At 45.0% G+C, this 24,427-nt stretch overlaps 1 protein-coding gene across 4 annotated transcripts in view; it reads right to left on the bottom strand.

Annotated features, from left to right (window-relative positions):
- Positions 1-20,707, bottom strand: part of INPP5D (inositol polyphosphate-5-phosphatase D) — a 55,645-nt gene extending 34,938 nt beyond the window's left edge. For all 4 annotated transcript variants that reach the window (XM_075158001.1, XM_075158002.1, XM_075157999.1 and 1 more), the window contains exons 1-2: positions 20,366-20,707; positions 15,295-15,358 (exon numbers count right to left, since the gene is read on the bottom strand). In XM_075158001.1, coding sequence (XP_075014102.1) covers positions 15,295-15,358; positions 20,366-20,499 — 198 coding nt within the window. In that variant the 5' untranslated portion in view covers positions 20,500-20,707. The remainder of the gene's footprint in view (positions 1-15,294; positions 15,359-20,365) is intronic.
- Positions 20,708-24,427: the final 3,720 nt, after the last annotated feature.

Raw genomic sequence — 24,427 nt, 5'->3', positions numbered from 1 at the left:
ATTATTTTTTAAAGCATTTTAAAGCAACCTGGTTGTGTTTCAGTTTTGTTTTGTTAGAAAACATTTCTTATTTTTAGATCAAATCTTGTGCTAAGAAATTTCAAGAGCATTTCACAGGAATGGGATCATAGACAGGAATCACAGCTGGGAGAAGCAGCTACTTCCCAAAATACAAGCCACCCAGAAACGTACTCTGTTTTGAATGCGGCACCCGGGGCTGGGAAGAAATGAGGCTGACTAGGAGTACGAAGGGAGAGGAGCAAGTGCGTGGCTGAGGAAAAGGGGGATGCTGTGACATGGAGGGTCGGTGAAGGAACGGACTTTAATAAGTGGTGGGAACCTGCGAGCTGGCAGGGGAGTTCGGATGCTGGGTAAAGCTCAGTGAGAGGTTCTCCGGCAGGGGAACCGAGCACGAGAGAAGAGGCAAGAGGAGGAATCCAGGGAACCTGGGCAGACGACGCAGGAGGGTGGCCGGAGCAGCGCCTCCTCACCTGGAAAAAATCATATGAATTTCTGGGACAATGGCACAGTGTAAGTGCAGTTGTAAATTATGTAACTTGAATAATGTTGGAGAGAATGGAAGGTGAATAGTCCCTGTCTCCTCTGAGATGAGAGATGATGAAGGCTTTCTTGTCTCATTCTGCATACGGTTTGGTCCTGATGCTCAAGCTTGCTTATTCATGTCACTTTTGCTACAGTAGCCTTTTACATTTAAGACTTTGGGTGAAAATAATAGAAAACAGATTGTTCTGGGAAAGAGGGCTTCAGAATTTCTGGAAGAGATTATTCACAGAAGGAAACAAGAATTGCAATTTAACAACAACTAAGTATGTATTACTTCTAGCTTGTGTTCCTGGCTGAAAATCAGATACCCAAACAAAAAAAACTAAGTTAAAAGAGGAAAAAAATAAAGAAAATTACTGTGTTGTCTATCCTATAAAATTCCCTCTGTTCCTCAAATGCAGCTGAAGGATACCATTGCATACTGCCTCTACCACAAGCTTCATTTCTTTATGCTTAATACTGACTTAGGAGACACTGGATATGAATTACTGGCACTGCACCACAATTCCTTTCTTATTATATGTATAAAAAAATTGGCAACACTAAATGATTTTCACTCTCTTTCACACTAGTGTGCACAGAACATTTGTTAAAGTTCAGCACCTACTTCCTTGCTTGCTTGCCATATGTGCATGAAATACGAGTCCTATTGCTGCTAGCTGGAAACAAGTCAACCAGGTGCAAATACGCATTCTTGCCTCCATTGCTAACTGGGCAGGAGGGCACATCATGACTTCACTTCCAAATTGTTTGGTACAATGCAAATCTAGATTAAAACCTGAACTCCCTCCTGATCCAATTTTGGCCAAAACGGCCATCTCACTTTTTCCTCTCCGCGATGTCACGGAAAAGACTTGGGAAGCACAATGCATTTTGCTCATGCTCAGTTTTAAATGCTTAACACGTTCTATGTGTGGAATGTCAGCCGAGTTGAGTTAATCTTAAAAAGATCCTGACTGTCATATCTGCCACTTCTGATCTCTTCTGGCCCTGCCAGAGTTTTCCTCTACGTGATCCCACTCAGGCTTCATTCTTCTGGCAGCCCGAAGATTGGTCATGTTCACAGGTAGGAAGTGCTCCCATGGCAGAACTGGGACACTTGCAAATTAAAAGAGTCTGTTGAAGTGAAGGAAAATTGAAAGGAGTTTTCAGCAGAGTATAGCTGGCTGCCAAATTTTTATCTCAAGTTCCTTGTTAAAATTCTACATCCTAAAGAAAAACATATTAGAAGTTGTGGAAGGTAAAGGACCTATAGAAGTCTTTTGAACTGGCATTCTCCCACGAGATAAAGACATAGGTCATAAAAATAATGCACTCAGATCCTACTTAAGGACCCCATTCCATTCTGCTCCAGCACTCCACATTCACACAAAAAGTATGTTAATTGCCAAATATCTAACTAATACAGTTAGATACAAGCTAGTAAGAACACCAAGTAATTGTAGGAAGCATCAACACCCTGTACTTGAGGTAGTCCTTTGCATGAAATAAAACATTCAAACTCTAGCCATCAAAAAAGATTTTAGCAACAAAGCATATTATGATCCAACTCACAGCACCAAGAGAAACCTCCTGAGCAACCGACCCTTTCAGCATTTCTCTGTGTTATAATAAATAAGATTTACATCAACAACAAGCAAACATCAGTACGGTTCCATGACAGAACATGAGGGACTGGTGTTAAATTTAGCTACAAGGTGCAAGTCAGATGAGTTGGTGATGAATGAGCAAGGACTGCAGATCCATGGGGATCTGATGCAATTTTTTTAGCACTTCTGTAGTGTGTGGGTAGAATTTAAGTAAAAGTTTTGGAGTACGCTACTTCTAACAACTTTTGTAATTTTATCACAAGCCTTGTGCTTTTTGGTTTTCCACTGAAAAGCTTCAGCACTTGAAGTCAAATGAAAATCTCCATTTTCATTTCTTCATAAAGTATCTAGCTCTAGTGATTACCAAGACAAGCTTGAAAACGTGGGTCCTCAGGAGCTAGCAAGGCAACCAAGGTAGCAAGTGTAACATAGCCGTCATTTCTGAGGGCAGTTTGTGGAGGTCATCATTCTGATTTTGTCAGCACTCACTGCTGACAGTAACTGAGCTGGGGAGACCATTGCAGTCACTGATACTTGCTTCTCAGCAGAAATTCCCAAGCGCCCTTCAGCTTTCCCTCTATAGAAGGCAATAAATACATCCCCAGGCAACAGTGTGAAGGGTTTGAAGTCCTACAAGAAAGAACTTTTCCCTGAGAGAGGTGAAGGCATGCTTACACTGGCTGTGCCTGCACAGCAGGGCAGGACCCCTCCGCTGAGATCAGGCCTACCCTACATTTCTGGGGGTTTCCTCTAACCCACGCAGGCAGACAGTGGAGGATCCATAATCAGCTTTCTGCTTTCCCTATTGTCTTCTGTGCTGAATGAATCCCAGTTTCAAAAGACATCAAGCACTAAATATGCATGAATTACATCAAATATCCAGTGGAAAAGAGAAAATGTAAGATCAAAGAAGTTATACTTATTGAAGATACCCTGCTGAAGCAAAGCAATGCAGGCAGAAGGTGCGTGTGAAACAGCTGCATTCACCACATTATACTGTGTAACTTTCTGGGATTGCATAATTAAAAACCATAAGCAATGCACAGATAAGGGTGAGCACCTTAGTGTTACAATTTCCTGTCTTCAGCCTGCAAAATTTCTCAGGCTTTAAGCTGCAGCAACTGTTTTCTATTTTTGTGACACTAAGGGTCACTCGTCCTTTCTTCCAAGGGACTGTCCCTTATTTCATTCATTTACTGCATGAGTAAGACAAACCCTTACTCTATTAGAAGTAAGCACTGAGCCATACCTACTAATTGAACAGATACAGAATCCAGCCTGAAGAAGCACCGTCATTTAACAAAACTAACCACAAAACTAAAACCAAACAAAAAACATCCTTCAAACCCTCTCCTTTTATGTTTTCCCCTGAACTGCACATCTGGAATAAAAATAGCGGATGTGGTGTTACAAATTTTTTTGTTAAACTTTGCCCCCTAAAATTGGACCCAACCCAAGGTCTCTGGTTTTGCATGTGCAGGGATGTGGCATGCAGTGAGGACAAACTTCTGGAGAGGCTACCCAGCGCCTCTGTGACCAACCAGTGCTTGCTGCATGGGGGTTCTACTGTGTTCGATCACAGAGAACACTTCATACTGAGTTAAGACTTTTGAACAACACAGGTCACTGCATCCTTGTCAAGTTTTGGAGGATGAAGTTTAATACAGTTATCTGGAAATTTTAATTTAACAGCCTGCTAACAAAGAGCAACCGCAGCCCGTAGAGAGCTTTGCTACACTTGGCCCATGGGGTCTGCAGAACTCAGCTGTGCTGGGTGTTATCTTTTCAAATACTGGAAAAGGAGATCTCTAGAGCCACGGGATGGAATAGGAGAAGGGAACTGACTTAGACCTTCAGAGGAGAATCAAGATGGAAAACTCTGTCAGAAGTTACAAATTGAAGACAAAAGTCGTCAGACAGCTGGCAAAGACCTGGGAACAACCGAAAGCTGCATCGTGACTTCTTTCTCTCAGAGGGACTTTGAAATGACTGAATCTGAGCTATCTTTGCTAAAGTCTGTTTCGTTTCCCCAAAACATTTTGTCATTTGAAATCAAGTCCTGTGTGCTTTGCATTCATGCAGCAATCTTAAAACTAATGGATTTTATATTTCTTTTAGAACTTTAAACAGAAATAAATTCAACCACCAAAAGGTAAATTTGAAAAGTATTGGTGGAGCAGACCTCATTTACTTAAAACAAGTGGAACCAGGACCATACTTCAAATTGAATATGTTGTTATTTAAAGGTGATCATATCTTTACATTTTATATGTATATCAGTAACAAGCTGCAGCGCATGTAGTGTCTATTGGTCCCATTCCCTAAGGCTGCAGAGCAGATCGAGTGAGCAAGATCTCACTGGAGCCTAAGTATTACTTGTGACCTCCTGGGTGAGTTACATCTCTGTCTGGGGGATGCAACCTGCAGTGATACATCTCATCAGCAAATCAAGATACATCTCCAAAGAAGAAAGGGCATCACCCTGTCAGTAACAAGTGCAGAAACGATTTTGTACAGATGGCGATATTTGCCATAAGACTCATTGTAAACAAATTCAATAGCAATGTTTTCCAAGACTCATTCCTATCTTAAATGATCAGGACAAAAAGCCTCATATAGCACCAACAATATATTAGCTTCTCTTTCTTTGAGTAAACAACTCAAGACTTGCCTGAAAATGAGTACTTTTCTTTGTGACCCATCATGCCTCAAAGCACAGAAGCAATAAAACACAGTGCTTCATTACCACACTGCTGAAAGGGGAATAATCTGCCATCTCCCTGAATAAATGCAGTTATGAAGCTTCATCAGAAGTCTCAGGAAATATAAAATATATAAAGGATAAGACAATCAAATGAATTAAATGCTATATGGCTGATAATATTAAAGCTAACATCCATCAAATTACTGAAAAATGAGAATATTTTCTTGTTGATAATGTTGGTGTGTAAGTTTTCAATTATTTTTCCTCATCTGCCAGGAAAGGTTTAGAATTTCAGGAAGGTTTTCATTTTGCTAGTCCTGGAGATGTTGAGGTGTGTGTTCCCAAGGTGCTCATCTCAGTTAGCATTATACATTTGGCCTCTCAAGCACAGATTGTAGCTAATTTGAAAAGTGTATTTTTAAGAAAAAAACCTTCTTATAGTTCTCAGTCCACGAGCAGAGGTTACTACCCCTTCCTTTAAAAGGTGCCCACAGAAACGGTTGATTCGGGATGGAAATGTCTGCAGGGAGGGTGAGGGGAGAGCAAGAACTTCCTAAAGTATATTTGCTGCTGGAGCAAATTTCTGTGCCGTTGGAGGCCGTCCCCGTCCCCCAGCCAAAGTCTCTGCCCCACTTTTGTGCCAAGAGCAAACCCGATTGTTTGTGCACTTGAGCTCTCATAGCAGGAACTGAAAGATCCAGCGGAATAGGAAAGAGCTGCTCGGTATGTGGTTGTGGGTGGTCAAAGCCTTTCAAAAGGATAATACAGTGAAACAATTATTCTTCTAATAATTGTTAAACTGGATACTGTTTAACAGCCCTAATCTTTATCTTCTGAATCTTAAAGTATTTTGCAGTGCCTGGAAGTTGCTTTTGTACATTCAGTGAGGATTGCCTATTTGCAATTTTCAATCGTTTAAGTATGATGAAGGCTTTATGACATAACATGTTTATTGGAGGGCAAACTGTAAGACAGTCGTTGGCATTTCACTCTTTGGAGTGAAATTTTATCTGGAAGCACATCCAGATAAAAGGAAAAGGGATTTCACTTCATGGCATGCATTAGCTTTCAAATATCTGATTTCCTTTTTTGAAGCTTGAAAAACAAAATAATGATATCACTTTAACCTGATTTAAGCCATCTTCTCTGAACATTTTTTTTATATTTTCAGGAAACTGGAAACATTCTGGAAGGGTTCAAACTAGACAAAAGCTGGATATGGTTTGTTTGTATGAAGAATTTTGTATACTGGGAGATTCAGTAGAAGGAATGTGCATGTTTCAGGAAATACCTAGTTCTCTTATTAAATGCTGCTTCTTTCAGTTTTTCAAAACCTGTGAAACGCATTATGTTTATTCCTACCTCAGATGCAACAGCAGAAAAAAAACCATTTTCCTTGTATAAATAGATTTGGATAGTTTGCAGAAACATGAAGTACACAGATTTTGCTAAGCCCTGACTGCAAATTATTTTCAGTCCTACAGTAAAGAGTTTTACAAACTGATTTAAATCAACATTAAATTATATTGAAAAATATTCAAATTGGAATATCTACCTTTTTCAGTAATAAAATGAAGCTTAATATAAGTAAATGATGTATTTGGGCATACTAGAAATGTTTTTCCCTAACCATGTTTCCAGACTTTGCTCCTAATTATTAGCTGGTTGTCCACTTGTCCTTTGTTTCTATCCAAGAAAAGTAATCACCCTAATTATACCTCAGCCCTTCAGTGCCAACGGAGTACCACAAACACGGCAAGTTTTTTGTGGTAATAACTAACTCGGGTGAAATCAATTCCATCCTCAGCATTAACTATTCTTGAAATTTGCTGTTATGCATAAAATCCCACTTTCCCATAGAGGCTCTGTGGCTCTGCACACCGATGAGCTCTTGACTCTTCAGTGGGGTCCCCAACTCCAAAGCTTTGCTGGGACCACTCAGTTTCACCTTAAGACTGGGCTGCACCTCCTGGCTCTCTCCCTTCCCCTCGGTGACCCCCTCTCTGCTTCCTACTGAAATACTCCCTCCAAGCCCCCTGTGCCCCTCTGTCCCTCACGCAACACTGCTGTCCCTTCCCCTCCCCTGCAGGTGCTGATTGTCCCCCTCTAACTCCCAGGGACGCTGGTGCTGGCACACCTCTCACCTTGGCAGTACACCAGCCCAAATACACGCACCCCTGCCCACCGGCGCGCGCCCACCTGGAGCGGGAGGCTGTCCAGTTGGTGTGTCCCGGTCCACCAAGCATCCTCCTTGGTGGGACAGTTGGTTTCCTCCTGCCTTTCAACGCAGAGGGAGGCCAACAGTGCCCGATGCCTCTCGGCTGCAAGCAGACCATGGATGACTTACAGTCTCCATGCAGCCTGCAAGTGATATTTTGGGCAGGCCTGTGCCTGCCCTGTCCTCACTGGAGACCATGAGGTTTTGACATCAATTTGAACAAGTACAAAATCCTTACACAGCTGTCTGACAGAAACTGTAAGTGGCTGCAACGTTGTGAATGGGTGAGCGTTACCCAAAAGATTTTGCTTTGCATTATCTCCCACTGAAACCAGCTCAAGTGCAATTTCCTGGTAGAAAGGTTTTGATCAGATATAGATAGATCAGCACAATCCAAGGCAAATCACAAAATCCTTACTACAGAAAACCTTTTTTTGGCCACACATGTCAGAGCAGCACAGCAAATAGGGATTACAGTGCAATACCAAAGAGAAGGACAGAAACTTTGCATCTCTCTGCAAAGGGCTCACAAAGGACTTGGTACTGCATGTGCCACAGCCAGACACTGCCTCTGACGTTGGTGACAACAGAGGTGACACCAGGAATGCAGGAACTGACCTAAACTCACGCTTTTATCAGATCATGCTGGCAGGACGGGCAGCCGTACGTCTGCGCCCTGAGAGCAGGTTAGCGCGCCGGATGAAGCTTTTACGCCGAGCTCCACCCTGGAGGACTCATAAACAGAAGCCAGAACAAATTCTGCCTAGAGGCAGGGACAATCCTGCCGACCGGCTGACGCGAACAGGCAGCCCTCTCACTGTATGTCTTGCCCATCCCGGGACAGAGGATTTTGGTCTTTCTGGCATATTTAGCCAAGCCATATGCAGAGTACAAATCTAGATGTTTCTGCCAAAATGTGTTTCGAGAAGTGTGCTGGCAAGGGAAGGTTTCAGCAGGAAACCCTATACACAGTATTTATCGGCTCTCCTACCTTCTGGGAGCCAGTGCTGCGAGTACACCGGTAACCTACAGCTTCAGTGTCAGTTGATACAGTGAGTCACAGCTGCTGGCCTGCTTTCTAACTGCTCGCAGAGCACCATTTGTTTCCTGTTGCACACAGCCTCGTATCAGACTAGAAAAAATTACCAGGGGAAAAAAAAAAAAAGCTAGGTGATCACTCAATGTAAAACAGTGCTGCCAGGGCATCTACAATTTTCACTGAAGTCAGCAAAACCTACAAGTAAATAGGGTCAGGCCCTCCCTTTGCAACAAGTAGTAAGTATAAATATAAATAATTTTTAAAAAGCCCTTGCAGCAATGGGTGAATTTCAGCACAAATGCAAGCAGTGCTCATGCTCACAGAAATTATGATCTGGCACTACAATGGCAAAATGAACGTCTCCCACATTTACCCACGGAGCAGAGCGCAGGAAGATGCACGCACACCGCTGCTTTCTGTCAAGGAGCCAGGCAGCTAGGACAGCCCGGGAAGGTGAAGCAGAAAGAAAAAGACAGGCAGTAACTTTAAAAATACTGACGTTTTCCATACTGTAATACAGTCTCTTATGCAGTGTGAGAAGGTGGCAGCTTTTCACAATTTCTTCTCACAACAAGGTAATCCACAGAAATTGCCAAACTCTGGAGCTGGTCAAACAGTTTTGCTTAAAGCAAAAAAAAAAAAATTTATTAAAAAAATGAAGGGGGTTGGAGCATGTGCTATGCAAGGCATGGTCTTCATTCAACCCCCCTCTTCCCCATTAACTTAAAAAAAAAAAAAAGGGGTGAAAAGTTCAAAATTGCTTCTCTGGACTTTTTCAAAAGGATGATCCAGTTTTTCCATCTGAAATAACATTTTTCTTCAACATCCTGGCAACGCTCTGATAACATCTGAAAAGCTCAAAATCAAAATGAAACATTTCACCTGAATGCATTTTTTTTTAATTTTCCAGTTTGCTTGAAAATATAAAGTGGTTCCTACTCCCGCTCAAGCCGAGCTCTATTTCTGCCCTCTCCTGTGGGGCAGCCAAAAGATGCAAACCCCATTCAAGGCATTGTGGGTGGCTGGAGCCTTGATCTTTGGCAGCCCGCAACATTTCAAGGCAGGTACACAATCTGAAGCAAGAGCTCAACTAGTGGCATGAATGGAGAGCAGACTTAAGGGTAATACAAGAAGAAAAAAAACAGGTTGGCAAGAAGGAGAAGGAAAGAGCACCTTTGCCAGAAGGAAGCAGCAGTGGTCAGGTGAGGCCTGACTCCTGAGGTGGTGGACAAACGTGTCTGGTTCAAGTTCTGGGTCGCAGAACGGGAACGTTACATGACTGAGCTACAGCGTCGGGTCATGCCCACGGGAAAGCGCTGGGAGGCTGCGCCTTCCTCAGACTCGGAGGCCAGACTGTGCCGCACAGCACAGGAGGACACAGCACACGATTATAAAATCTGTGCATGGCACTGAGCTTCCAAAATCCTGCACTGCAGATGCCCCAGTTTCTTAAGGAGACTCCACCTTTAGCAACAAGCTAAAGCTGTTCCCAGAACTACTAGGTTGACCCCGTTGGCTTTAGCAAAGGCATCTTTGGTGACAGCCCCATTTGTGCAATGTTGACATCTGTCCATCAGGATATCTCCCCCCAGCCTTCACACAGAGTGGCACGAGGTAAGTACTTGATCCTGCAAATGACCTATGAAGTGTTATCTGATAAACTATGAGCACAAACTAAGATGCAATCTAGCTGCCACTAAGAAATGACTGATTGCACAGCAGCTAGATTGCCGAACAGCCATCAGATAACGCAAGCTGTGAACTCCTATTTGAGATTAACCAGAAACCTAGACAGATCAAACTCCACAAGGTTTTAGAGATGCTACCACACCACCCTATTCCAATCTGTATTTACTGACCAGTCAACTCCAGTGTCTTCTTCCTTCTCACCACTTCTTTCAAGCATCCTCACTCAGGAGGCAGGTTATACTTTTGACAGTAAGCTTTTAAAATTGCAGTATATCAAGGCAATACAGGGTAAAGCATGAGGCAAAGGCAGTACCACAGTTTTTCGACAGCAGCTTTCAACCTCAGCATCTTCTCACCCTGAACAAGAGTCAGCTGTAATGGGAATCTCCTCACCTGACTTCAGCCTGCCAAGTCTGGCAGTCTACGGGGGTTCTCCAGGCTCTTTAGACAACAGAGACAGGACCTGCGATGGGCAATTTAGCCCACCTAGGTCAGAAACCTGTTTCTTCCCCACTGACTACAGAGATACAACTCAGCTTTGACTACGTGACAGCTTTGACTGCACATCTAAAACGAAGGGGGATGAATACTGATATACCACACACCACTTCTGGTCCTGTGAAAGTCAGCAAGGGACAGCTATTTAAAATTATTTTTGATAACCCAGTCCTCCTTAACAGACTGGGACTGAGTTCCCTGTTTGTAAAATGGGAACAAGAGCACTTCCCCTCTTTGAGGAGATGCTAAGAGCACAAGGAATTCAGATTGTGCAGTGATGAGGGTCATATTGACACCTCAGCTAGTTGTATAAATGAGACGCGTCAAGTGATAGCATAGGAAAGTTTTACCTTCTATCAATCTGGATGGCAAGAAAGACAGTTTTCATGTCTTTAGTTTAGTGTTTAGTTTGATCTTGTGATTCCCAGGGACTCCTTTGCTGCTCTGACCCTTTTTGCACAAACATGATTACACTCAGCTAGTCCCCAAACTTTCAACAACTCTGCATTAATTATGCCTCCCCATTTGAGCAACGGAAAATCATATTTGTTTTTACAGAGAAGAAAGTTGAAGTACCCCAGCTGTGACTTGCCCGACTGGCAGGCAGCAGCTAAGCTAACTCAGGGGCAGTTGGTTTCAAGCCTTGTGCCGCTGCTCCTGGATCTCTGTGTAACTGTACATTTTCTGCTCTCTTCCTGTCTCAGCTTCTCAGTTCTCAGTGTTTTACTACAGTGAGAGTCTGCAGGCTAACAGAGATATCTTGATGACTAATTGTTCTCAGCCTAAGGACAAAGATCTCTACTTCTTGTTACAGATCCTGTGTTTCAAGGGGGTTTTGTTACTCCTCCCCTCCTTCCTTAAATGTGTTTTCATCGGTAGGATGCGAGTTTGATTCATCCAAGCCATGGATTTCTTTGCCTATATTTTGAAGTCTCAGGTAATGGAAGGAGAAAATTCAGCAGTGCCAGAAAAAAAGGGAAAGAAGAGATATTTGTCTTTAAAGAAAAAAGTCTATGACTGTAACCACTATGACCTGGTATGTTTTGGGGGGATACCAGTTTGATTCCAGATATGGCAGGCAAGAGGGGTTCCTGACTATGCTAACTGCTATAGAGTTGCTGCAGATGCAGAAACCCAATGGCAGATCACGTAGCGTGCCACAAAATGCTGGAAGGACATATGCAAATATTTTTTTCTTCAGCCCGAATGCAAAAATGTGCACCTCTGAATGCAAAAATATGCACCTCCCTTTCTGCCAACTTGAACAGTTAATTTAACCATGCAAAAAAATGACACTGAGTATCATTCCACTAGTGCCGGACCAAGCTCTAGTTAAAAAAAATGAAATCTACTCCCCAAGACTCAAAAAAATGTGAAGCAACTTGCAGCTTTAAAGGTGAAAAATCTCCACCGAGTGGCAGAGGGAGAGCTGTCATGTCACAAGTGCTGTGTATATAGCTGTGATATTACACATCTTCTGAACCTGCTGTCATCATGAAAAATGCCTGACAGACAACAGCCCAGATCTGGGCAGGAAGACAACTTTGTTAGCTTCAGGAAGGAGCACTGTGCAGGCTCACAGGTCACATTGCACTATCAGGGCCCATATTTGTAGCTAATCTCAGGATTTAGTATTGAATCTTTCCTATGTCTTTTTTTTTTTTAAATAAACCCAGAAATGAGAAGCATCTACTGATTGCTCTATTAATTTAACATCTGATCTAATTCCATAGGATTAGTAGACTCTTTCCTTTTTGATGGGATTTTCTAAAATGTCAACACTCCTTCCTATGCGACAGCTTTTACATCCTTGCACAGGAGAACTATTCTTTTAAAAAGTCTGATCTTTTAATACACATGAAGTAGTTTTTGTTTTACCCAAAAGTCAACAGACAAGCAACCAAAAAAGTCTGGCCCAGCTGGAACAACGTACCAAGAACAGCAGCCAACAACATGAGACTTTTGCTCTGAGCCTCAGTTACAACTCTCACTGTGTCTCTCTCTTGCCAGAAGAAGCCAGCCCCCTGTGCCTCTCCCACAGAACTGGAATAAAGCAGCACAAAACGGGAGGTGTTGTGTCTTCGAACATGAGTTAACAACACACTTTATTTAGCCTACTCCTGATATTCAACCTACAGCTCCTGGCAACCCAGCATACAAAGGTATTGCACACCACAGTCCCTCTGCATCCCACAACATATAAACAATAGGAATCCCTCACAATCACAACATAGATCCCAAGAAAATCTAACAAATCGATTCAGGTGTACTTCTAGCAGATCATATTTCCTTAACAGATCTAGTAGATCTCAAAAGGTTTCATTCAGAAAGATCCTAAGGAGTCCTAATAACACTGTCTGGATCCAGCAGTAGTCCAATAATCCCTCCCAGAGAGGATGAGGACATATTTATTCGTAAATAATACCCTGCAGAATTCTCTATGGAGAACTAGAAGGTGAGGAGGTGAAGGTGTGTGTGGTGGGGAAAGCCTGAACTGATGGACGTCAGTCACACCTTCTGCCTGTTCATAAACCTTGATCTAGCATGAGAGCTGCCTATTGCTACAGCAGAGAGAAATACTGATTTCTTATGGCTTCAGTGCTCTGATCTGTGGACAAATGGAACAGTTGTACATGAAAACAGGCCCTTTGTCATGGCAGAAACAATTACAGATCCAGTACAAACTGGGAAACGTAGCTCGCATCTTCCCAGGTTGTAATGTACAGAACTACCTGCCAAGTCTGCACCACACCTGGGGGGTCCTGGGAGCAGCCTGCAGCCCAGCACCCTCTGGAGAGCTGCCTGCACACAGGCACATTGCTCTGAAGTGAGATTTCAATCCCTCTTGTAACTTGTGGCACCTGTGCCCTTCTAGAAGAGGCTGCAGGCCAGGCTGCAGTTCAGCATCACTCACATGACGTGCCAGCAGGGCAGCTGAGGTACGAGAAGCGGGCCAGGGCTTGCCCAGGGTGCTGAAGCCCATCCAGGGCACGTAAGGGCAAATTGTGCGGTTGTGTAGCTGCCTTTGCAGGTAAACTCTGGCCTTTCTTTCTTCCTTTCTCTCAGGTGAAAAGCCAACATATGATCATTTCTGTGCTTGTTTTCTAAAAGACAAAGCAGCTGCCAAACTCATACCCCAAACCCATTCAGAGTTAGGGTTCCACAACTTCCCTTCCTCATCATGGAGCCAGTGCAAAGAGCGAGGACACCATTCGCAGCACCAGGCTCCCATCCTGGCTCTCCCGCAGAGCTGCCGTGGGACTTGGATAGTTGTACCCATTGCCTGGGGCTCAGGTCCCCCCAACACTCTCCCTGCATCACTTGTGAGCTATCTGGCACAATGAGATCCTGATCTCTGCAGCTGTTCTAGGTACTGTAAATACTGATAAACACCGTATTACCTTCTGGACACCTATCTTACCATCAAAACACATCATCACACCAGCACAATATGCCAAAACACGTTATTTAGGTCAATAAAGCTGAGATATATCAGATGATGGGGAAAAATCAAATATTACTGCAAACAGCCTGCAGCATACCGTGTGGAGCCAGATCAGAATGACAGGTTATTCGTTCCAGCTGAGTGCTGGCCCCACGCTGGCAGCCTGCAGAGCCTGCACAGGTTCCTCTGCACGGTGTTGCCCAGTGCTCTGCTCATGGTGACATGCCATAGTAACACCTACAGACCCAGGTCAAGTCTGGCATAGTGACCTGCTGCCAGTTCTTCCTTAGCAACAGAAGTGCTGTGGCAAGCAAGGCAGAGGTATCTCAACGGCTCTGGGGAAACCAGCTGTAGCTGGGAAGGCCAGCTGGGACACCCCGCTGATGCTGGTGGCTGGCCCTGGGCAGACAGTCCTCTGGAGCACAGCACCGAGAGCCTGGAATTGGCCTTGGTGGCAATACAGCTGTGTTTGTGCAGAGCTGCATCTGAGCGGGGCTCCTAAGAACAGCCCGAGCCACCCAAAAGTGGCTCTTGAGGGAGCCAGGCTGGGTATGTGCACCCAGGACACACAATCCACAATTCTTATCAACAGACCAGAGCTGAAGGAAAGCTCCCAGCACTCAGTTGTTCTCACTAACCTGATCACTCTAGTTTCAGATATACTGCCTCTTTGGTGCAGATCTCAAAGAAAAGCTGATGCCCCTGAAGCACATCAGGAAAGACATAAATAAGATGGTGCATGTGAGCCATGTGAGCTGCACATGGAGCTGGTAGAAAACTGTATTTCTAGTGTGGGAAGCTAATTGTCATCTGAAATGGGAAGGAACGAATGTAGACCCACTCTGAATAGCAGGGCGGACTGGGGCACATTGGTAGCATGGACATTTTCATTTCATTTTATAGGGAATGCCCATGCAGCACTGGCTGTGCTAAGAGGATGGGCAGCCCCCACCGCCTCCTAGTAAACCCATGTCCGCTTCTTGAGGCTGTAAGAGACCATGCCTCCCTCCCCACCCCAAGTTTCATGATCTATATTGAGAAAACAAGGGCCAAGAGGTGGTACAGGAAGGGGAAGTGGCTCATTCAGGATCCTAAAGCAGAATAGGAATAAACAGAAGGTCTGAAACTCCTGCCCTCAATCCTGGTACCTTCTGGATCCTGAGACCACAACTCAATTACCTACATCCAATCAAATGGGTGTAGGTAAATCATGCTGCAATTTTGGATTGAAAAGATCCAATGTATTAATAAGGAGCTGGCTTCAGAGGAAAAGGTATTCCATGGGCTGAGGTTCTCAGTTATATACAACATGGCAGTGCCACTGAATTGAAGGCACACATGTTAAAGAGTGTGCTGTGGCCATAGCAGCGGACCGGAGACTAAAATCTCCATAGCAGTGGACTGGAGACTAGCACTGTGCTGGCTGGGGGCATTAGTTTAATTCCTTATATCCTTTTTCTCTTGGTGTTAGAACTACTTTGAAAAAAAAGCGGTGAAGAGGTCTTAGGTGCATCTTTGTGGGACCAAATGGTACACAGCATGGCTTACCTGGACAATTAGCTTATTTTCTTTATCGGGCAGAATTCGGTAGGTATAAACACAATTCCGGAACCTGGAACAGATCAGAGGAGATATGGTTACACCACCTCCAGAAGGGAGTCACACTGTGGCACCCCTCCCCGTTAGGAAAGGTATTGGAAGATCCGAGACACATAGATGGCTTCATGCACAAGGGTTTTAAACATTTCTCTTTATTGCTTTCCCTAGAGTCTGTGAACTAACACAAACCTGAAGTGTTCCTGGTCACTAAGACATGTTTGCAGATGTCACTGCAGAAAGTGATATCAGCATCAGCCTCAGAGTGAGTTATTCAAACTCTTCTTCTGGCCGGAAAGAAAGAAAACACCAAATGGCTCTAGCTGTCAGTAGAGTGGGCGTCTCAGGAAGGAATGAAAAAGCAGAAATCCAAAAGACAGCGGGCGAAAATCAGCAATGAATGAGTAAATTGAAGGGCTAGTATGTGCATTGACTTGTATTGGAAAAAACAAATAATAGATTTCAGCTAAATCACAGTAAGGCAGCTGATTGCTAGGCATATTTTCATGCACAAATCCTGAACAACAGTCTAAATGAAAACCCATCTTGCTGTCCTGGTGCAGATGCACACTGTACATGTGCATCTGTAGATCCACCATTATGAACATTTTGTCCCAGATAAATTCAATTAGATTCTTTCTTAAGGCAGGATGGAGGAGTCTTTTGCCCAGCGGAGGGCCGCATTAATGCACAAGAGCCCAAGGGAAGCCTGAGCAGTGGTGTAATGTCGTAAGCATGACCCTCCTCAGCTGAGCTTTGTGGAGCTTGCCCGAGAAGTGTTGACTAAAAAATATATTTTTACCTTCCTCCCAAGTGAACAACAGATTGATCAAATCTTTTAAGTCACCTGCAAAGCACTCTGTTAAAACATACAATACGGCTTTAAGCCAGCAAACAATGCTGGTTTCAACCCCTTCCTCTCAAAGGAAAAAACGGAATCCACTTTCAGAGCTTCCCTGGCTGTAACAGAAACACTGTTCTGTGCAGTTGTCATGACATGTGGGCTGAGGTCAGCCCCCAGCTGGGGACATCAGGCAGATCCATAAAACATCTTCAGATATCTCTTTTACAATTATGTTGTGAGTCTATTCATCATATGCTCTTCAGAATCACTCCATACAGGAGAGGGAAAGAGAGATCACCAGGATTTTAGGCAGCCTTACAGAAGGAGTCACAAAGAACAACTGGAAATGAAAAGAAATTACTCATAAATCATAGCTGATTTTTTCCAGGGTGTTTGGAGGATTTTGTCATGTACCCACATGAACCTGTATCTTTTGATGGCATTAATGCAAAGGATACAGAAGAATTAGAACTGCTCCCAGAGCTCACTACCACTTCACTAAGCAACGTAAGACATTTTCACAGGCACCTATTCATTCACACATCTGAGGATCTGGTACAGAGCTGGAAGTCACCGACATGATCCCCAACTGCTTTGGATTGCCACAACACTGCTAATTTCACCAAGCCCAAGGCAATCAACGCCAGATGAGGATATGCTCCAAGGAAGGGTATGGGTTTTGTTTTTATCTGTCAATGCAGTTCTCTTACACCATTTCCTCCTGCTGATATGCAAACAGGGCTAAGCAGAACTGCTCATGCAGCTGATGAGAGAAAATATATGCGTAGATTATGAAACGGATAAACAAACCAGCTCAATGGCTCTTGCGTCACAAGAGGACCCTCCTTGTTACCTTCACAGAAAGTACCCCATCGCGCAGGCCTTACGAGGCTGCTGTCATAACACTTGTACAGAGGTTTAAGCTGAGGACAGGTAAGATCAGTGGAAGAGCAAGGAAAGAAGGGCTGTTGGGTGAGACAGGAGCACTTCCTAGGATCAAAAGCAGGAATCCTCTTTAGCAGTCCCCTAATTTAGTGCATGTGGATGGAGAAGGCTGGGACTCTTACTCCATTTCTACCCTCAGGCTTTCTCTCCTCACTGTCCTGGCTGTCAAGTTACGTGGTCCCACTTACTGTCACAATCCAAGTCCTCCCTAAAAACTGGGTTGAGTTCAAAATTGCTCAACCACTGTTCAGGCTGTCTATGTGGGGGGTAAATATAACGTCAGCCCCAGCTTGAACATGTCTCCAAGTAGTTTGTCGTCTCTCCGTCCTCTCAACCAACCAGAGGAGGAAAGGGGACAATGCTTGCATTTTCTCTTTCCTCTCCTACTGTACATGTTTTTATGCACAGGTGATGATGTGCATATTGGGAGCCCCTGGAAATCCTGAACAGGACTGCCACGCTAGGCATGGTGCTAAGTGCACCACGAGAGAGGCCGTCCCCCCAGGGGGTTGGAAATGGCATCTCACAGGCAGTGCCCTCTGAGAGGGATCCCAAAGCTGCAGCTCGTCGTTGAGGGTCATCTCTAGAAGTGTTAATCCTGCAGCCATTCACACACGAACCACCAACAGAAGATCTCCTGGAGGAATGATACCAGTTCAGGTGCAGCACACTGTGAACGCTAAGCAGGCTCTTTTTGATTTCAGGATCCAGGCATTCCCCTCCAGGTAAGTTCAAGAGCCCATTTCTTGTCAACAAACTGGCAGATCAAATGTTCCAGGCACAGAGAAAGGAGGAGGAAAATGGCTTTGCTTCTTGCCTTTTATGGGGCAGTGTGACCAGTAGAGCAGAGGACAGCAGTGCAGGGGGAGGAGCGTTCCCTCTGCTTTTGCTGTTTTAGCTCTCTTCTAAGTCAAATGCTGCTGCTCTAAGTTTCAGAAGGGGGGGGAGGCACTCTTAAAAGGCCCTGCAAGGTTCCCTTACTTGTCTAAATTTATAAACCTCCTATTTTCCTAAAACAGCTCTTCAAGAAAATCACTGTTTCATTCTATGATATAATAATAATAAGTGCTTTTGCTGGATTTTGACTGATCTGCCCAATAAAAATTAGAGCTTTGTAGAATATGACACTTCTTTTTCAGAGCAAATTTCATGGTTTTTTTGTTTTCCTTATCTATACACCATTGACACTTTCTTACTTTCAACATAATTCTCTTTTTGTGAAAACGTTTTGCAGTCAGGCTTTCAATTCCCTGCTCTCTCTCATTCTTTGTCTCCAGCGTCTCTGTTTTTTAAACAGAAGTAACTGAAGAGCTCAAACTTCAAACACCTTCCAGTCAATAACATAGCTGAAACTGATACATCTCTGAGGAATTTTTCAGCTTCAGCAAAGCTGCCCATTTTGTCAAGATGACATTCGTAGGGAAAGACTTATTCACCACCTTTAACCCTTTCTCTTCACAAACTAACTGCAAACCAGCATAAGCTGAAAGCTTGTTAGGTACTTTGACAGAAACTTGTGTGACATTTCTCAGACCGTAATTAATGCCAGCCCTTCGCACCACAGATCCGGCTGCTCTTGGCTGACAAGGCTGGGTGCTCCCCATTTCTTTACTCCAGCCATTCATGTTAGCCACCTCAGAATGGGTTTAAGAACATAACCTTTGGCTCCCGGTTCAGAAAATCCCGGTCATGATATTGTTTCTATTTCCTGATCCCATGTCTCTCAAGTCACAAAAGGCTTTCAAAGTTGGCTGCGTAAACATTTACAATGGAAAAACCTATGCAAATGCATGTTAGTAGACATTTTTACAGCACCTTCCCTTTCTATAATCCTGCCATCACTCCGTAAAAATATTTTGTGTACATACTGGTTACAAGGCAAATCAAAGGGGTCATACTAAAAACACTCAATGGAAGCAGCAGTCTATTCTAGTAAAATGTTCCCTGACTTGCAACTTGGGCCCTCAGCCTGTGCTACATGATTGCCCCTCCTCCCTCCTGCTTGTCCTGGCTATTCATCTGCAGCCGCCCTTCTTTCCCTGCTCCTCCAGAACAAAACTCTTCCCCATGTTATTACAAACATCTTAACAGGCAGGCACAGAGGCCCTCTGCACTTTATGACACCCCCATTACCCAGCCACCAATCTCTGACAGTCCAACACCTACGCTTACAGGGCAGTTACCCAGCCCCACGCTTTTCTGCAGATCAATCCTCTGCAGCAGACTGTGCTGTCACCAGAAGTCTGACCTCAGAGACAAGCAGTTAGACCAGAACTATAAACAGCATCACCGCCTTTACCACTGCAAGAAATATACTTTCAGAAAGAAACTACACTGAGAAACCTGCTTGTAATTCAATGTGGGGTAAGGATGAAATAAGTTTTATTAATCTGCTGCACATGGCAGCAAAGAGGATCTGAAGGCAGAACAGGGTCCCACAGAGGCTCTCTTGATCTCTCCTAAGCAGAGAGCAACTGTCTCATCTCTCTGTAATGCAAAGTCAAATGCCTCAGACTTCACCTACTGACTTCAGTCTCCTCTTGCCCCCGCACTCCTGCCTCCAGGAATAACACCTGCGCCTCACAAACCCAGGGCAGGAGGCCTTGCTCTCTGGTCCCCAGCCCCAACCCAGAATGGGGGGTCAGGGCTGCCAGCACTTCTCTCCTCTCCCTATTTCCCACATGAAATATTTACCTTGTGAGCCACATTAATGATGCAGGTAGAATCACCGCTGTGTCGGGTGTATCATGCATAGCTCCAGGAACTATTTCAAGCCTTTTGCTGAATGGGACACAGCATCGTACAGGCAGGTGGGTCAAACACACACTGAACCAGAGCAAGAAAAGTGCCCGGGAGGGTACCAAGCTCAGTACTTGAGTTGTTAAATAGAAATACCTGACCCAAGTTGTTAACAGGCTCAAAGAGGTCAAGAGGTTATTTTCTCTGAGAGCATAGCCGCAGTATCTTGATTATTCTCTCCTTTTGAATCAGGGGCAAGAGTAGCATGAGCAGTACAGCAGCAAAAGAATATGGGTTTGTTCAGCCTGGCCCTGCTCCCAACCCTTCCCTACCCTGTGGCCCAGTCAGGTGAAACCAGCCATGCTCTGATGTGAGCTCCACCTTCCCAGTGGGTACAGTGGCTGTTTGTGCTGGAAGCGGGTGCAGGGGGCAACACCCTGCACAAGCGGGGACAAAAGTGTCCGCATGAAGCGCGAGGTTGAAAGCTGTACTTACAGCACGCAGAGTGCATATGCCGAAGCAATTGACTCACTGGCCCGCACAAGGAAGCTGCCATCCTTGCCTATTTTGGAGAGCAGGTCTTCGGCTCTGGAGCGAGTGATGTTGCCGTGGTACCAGCACTGATCCATCGCTGGAGCTGGAGGAAACCTGAATGCCAACACAGGAGCTGCCAGAGCTGCCTGTGTGTCTGTGTGTAACGATCAGGCAGCTTCAGCTCACCAGCTTCCTGTTTCAATAGTACAGAGAGGGAAAGGAAACTCAGCCGCGGACAACTTCCTCAACTCAAACAGCTCAGAGAGTGAGCGTGACATGTTCCTGCAGCCCCCGCTCTCTCTCTTCATGCTGCAGCTGAAGTGACTAGCAAGCCCATGTTCCCTGCCTTTCCTTCCCCCTTCATGTCCTAATACTCCGTATCTAAAAGTCCCAGCTGGGGATCTCTTCTGCTCCCCCATCGATTCAGTCCCCCAGGCTTTGGTGGCCTGCTCTCCCATTTACGATCTCTTGCCAGACCCTCTGAGTTTCCATCTTTTTCCTGTCTGTCTGTCCTACCCACTACAGGTCTCCATGGGGAATAAATAAATCTCAGACTGATCAGAAACACACTGTGCATTAGGATATTTAGCACTGACTGCCCCATTCCTGCCTAGTCTAGTCCTCATATCTAGCACTATGTGTGAGGAGGGGACTTCAAAGAACTGAAAAAAAAATTATCCCTCATGTTTCCATGCACAGAAGCAGACTTACAGGCTGATTTGCTCTGGGGATTTGTGACCAAAGCTCCCAGCCAGCTACTCTGAGATGGATTCAAAGACTTTTTCCTACTCCAAATCCCTAAAGGTGGGATGGAGCAAAGCTATGTCTGGCAACCTGCGTCAGATAGGGAAGAACTGGAGCTTTCACTTCCCTTTTCTTTGTCTGTACATCTGCCCGTTGTCTGTGCTGTGTGGCATGCTCAGAGCTGCATCTCCAAGGCAAAGCAACAAGGGGCACGTTTGCAGCAAGCAAGGACATTGCGACTGGGGCACTGCCTGCATGGCAAATTTGGTTGCCTATCCTGTACCTCCAACCACTCTCCCTTTGAAGGCACTACTTCTGCCCATTCACATTTGAGCTATATCTAAAAGCAGCAGCTGAGCTGGGGCTCTGCCTGGGACTCAGAGTACAGAGAGTTCCCAGGAAAGGCACTGCTAGCCCTATGCAACCCTCACCTCCCGGAGCCAGGAGAAGTGCTGGAGCCTCGGTACCTGGATCATGTATGGAGTGCTGCCCCTCTACACAGCATGGACAGCAAGGCAGGAGAGAGCAGCCTATCGCCAAATTGGGAGAGACTAGAATTTGTGGGTACGGAGAGTAAACCAGTACAGCCCAGCATTCATCCCTGCCGGCCTTCCTGGTGCTTTCAGTTATCCAGGTATTTGCTCTGTGTCCAGTCTCTGCCATTGAGATTAAACTGTGGGCACAGCAATTCAAAATTGTGCGGCCAGCATAGGACCATGTTAAATGGGCAGAACTGCAACGTGCAGGGCTTCCTGTCCACGCTGAGCAAGCACTGTCTACAGACCAAAATTAGCTCAGCTGGACCTGCCCTTCAGCTTCACCCAGATCCACACAGGGCTTTAGGAGCCAAACTCCCATAGATTAAGGTGCCTCGATAGTCAGATGCTGAATGCCATGAAGTGGCTCTGCATGGACAGTAGCTGTAAGTTCTTGTAAGCTACAGAGTAGTTACAAACCCTATTCTCCCCACCAAGAAGAATGTCTGCATGTGGCAAAGGGACTGTGCAGCTCCTTTGACAGTCCTGCCTGGCCATAGTGCGCTGCTACCTCACCTGTACCAGCTCCTTGGGATTTCTGATACTTACAGTAGCTTCTCTGGAGCACAGCTGCAGCAGGAAGCAGAACCGCTCTGAATGTCAAACCACTGCTTGACCTCACAGTGCTCTCCATGCAACGGACCCATATGTGGGTGCAGAGTGGACAGAGCTGCTGCACAACATGAGTTTTGCTGGAATGAAACTGTGTTTGCAGAGCTGCTCCTGATCTACTGCAAGTTAACACAAGGTAACAGAAAGGTACAAGCCCTGGTTAGACATCTGAGACTGATTAGCTGTATACTTAACAATTAACTCCTATCCATCCCGCCACCAACTTCAGTTTTTAGCAAGCTGCTGCTATTTCCTTCAAATGTGTGAATCCCCTGTCCAGCCACCCACAACTCCTTGACTTGGAGACATAGACAAGGGGATGGGATCCAAACACGTGTGATGATTGTGGCAATAAGATGTGCAGGCTGGTTTCTGTGAGCATTTCTTGGTCCTAAAAGAAAGCACAGTACAGCTCCAGCTGCTCAAAAGGTGAATCCCAATCCCCTAACATAAACAGCTCTGTGATCCCTAATGGGTCATTCGCAACACTGCCTGAAGAGGAAATGGCGTCTGTTTTACTTCTCATGGTGCTGGCATGTGAATTCTGCAGCGCTGGAGAAAGACCAGTCCCTGCATGGTCAGCACACAAGCGTGTGCATATCCTGAATTACCTGATTCCCAAAGGACAGCGGTAACTTCTTCTGTCCCACACAGAGACAAGAGGCTGTTCTGCAGGAGATACTTGTACCATTCATTTTCTTTCCATTCGTGCCTGTATCAGAGAAGGCTGGTGACTAGATCTGAGGAAGAAGAGACTAGAGAAGTTATCTAGAGAGGAGCTAGAGTGTTTGCCATAGAGGGGGAGTGCAGTGATCCGCTTGCACCAGTTACATGCCAGGTGATACTACAAATGTAGCCAGCACAGCCCTAAGGTTTCCACAAGGAATAGGATGTGCTTCGAATAGCCCACGCTGTCATCCCACAGTCGGGACAAAGCACCGTGTAAGACCTACCGTTGTAAAACAAAAGAATAACGGGTATATTTGTCAGACAAATCCAACCCAGACTCAACAGAAGGTTTTAGATAACTGCAGCAGCAGCAGTATTTCATTTAAACTTACTTGAGAGAATGAGGCCACAGACAATGAACTGGGACACATTTCGATGTTGGATAATCAAAAATTGCAGCCCTAACAGACAAAGCAAATATTATTTTTCCCCATGTTAGGGTATCATTCCAAGCTGTCTCTCAGACACTGCAATAAACACTTTATCTAAACTGGGTTTGTTATAGATGTCCAGGTAGCATTGTACCAGCCGGCTGTGAACTCACCAGCCGGTCCAGAACCAGTGGATAAATACTGTCTGTAGCATCATTCAAGATGCACAGTGGTCACTCAGAACCCCCACATATATATCCAGCTTCTGCACTGCATCAGCACGGGCACTGCCAGGCTTGGTCAGATGAAAAGTTCTCCAATATGCATTTTCATGCCTTGAAACAAAAGTATTTTATAGTATGCCTGACGAGGGAGGTTAAGTCTATAGGACAGCAGTTAGCTTTGCTGAAGTCTAAATATAACATTCCCTCATTAGGCATCAGTAACAGCCTATTGGCCACAAAGGTGTATTTAGACTCTGGCCTACATCTAAAGAGCCCATGAGTAATACCCACAAAGTACTGGTTAGGTGAGCCACTCTGTGCTACTCCAGCCCAGCATGTTACTGACCTGCTGCTTGGGAAAGGCTTGGCAAATTACAGGTGTATTTGTGAAGGCCATGAGATCTCCTCGCTCCCTTGGTACCTGCAGCCTCCAGGTGCCATGAAACAAACCTAGTGAGAAAAAGCAGGGCCCCTTCTCCCACTACTCCTGAAAGCTATCTGCAATAAAAGGCAAGGGTGGGGACACTGAGCAAGCAGAGACTCGGAGACCTGAGCAGTGACAGCGCAAAGGATCCTATGGGACCTGCTAGCGTTCCCCAAAGGGGATGCGTTCTGAAAGCACTCTGGAAAGCAGGTATTTTTCTTCACCAATAGAGCAAACAAACATATTTTTCTTGGAGCCATTCCACACACGCAGAATACAGCACACAGCAAACAAGCACAGACTGGTTCATAAATCAGAATTTTGTCCAGAGGCATGGGTAAAGCTTTCCTAGCTCCATCTGCTCTGATGTGTCTCCCTTGGTA

Source organism: Calonectris borealis, chromosome 9, assembly GCF_964195595.1.
Source record: "Calonectris borealis chromosome 9, bCalBor7.hap1.2, whole genome shotgun sequence".
Classification (NCBI taxonomy): domain Eukaryota; kingdom Metazoa; phylum Chordata; class Aves; order Procellariiformes; family Procellariidae; genus Calonectris; species Calonectris borealis.
The sequence above is the reverse complement of the archived record's forward strand: the minus strand, read 5'-3'. Positions and strand labels throughout refer to the sequence as shown.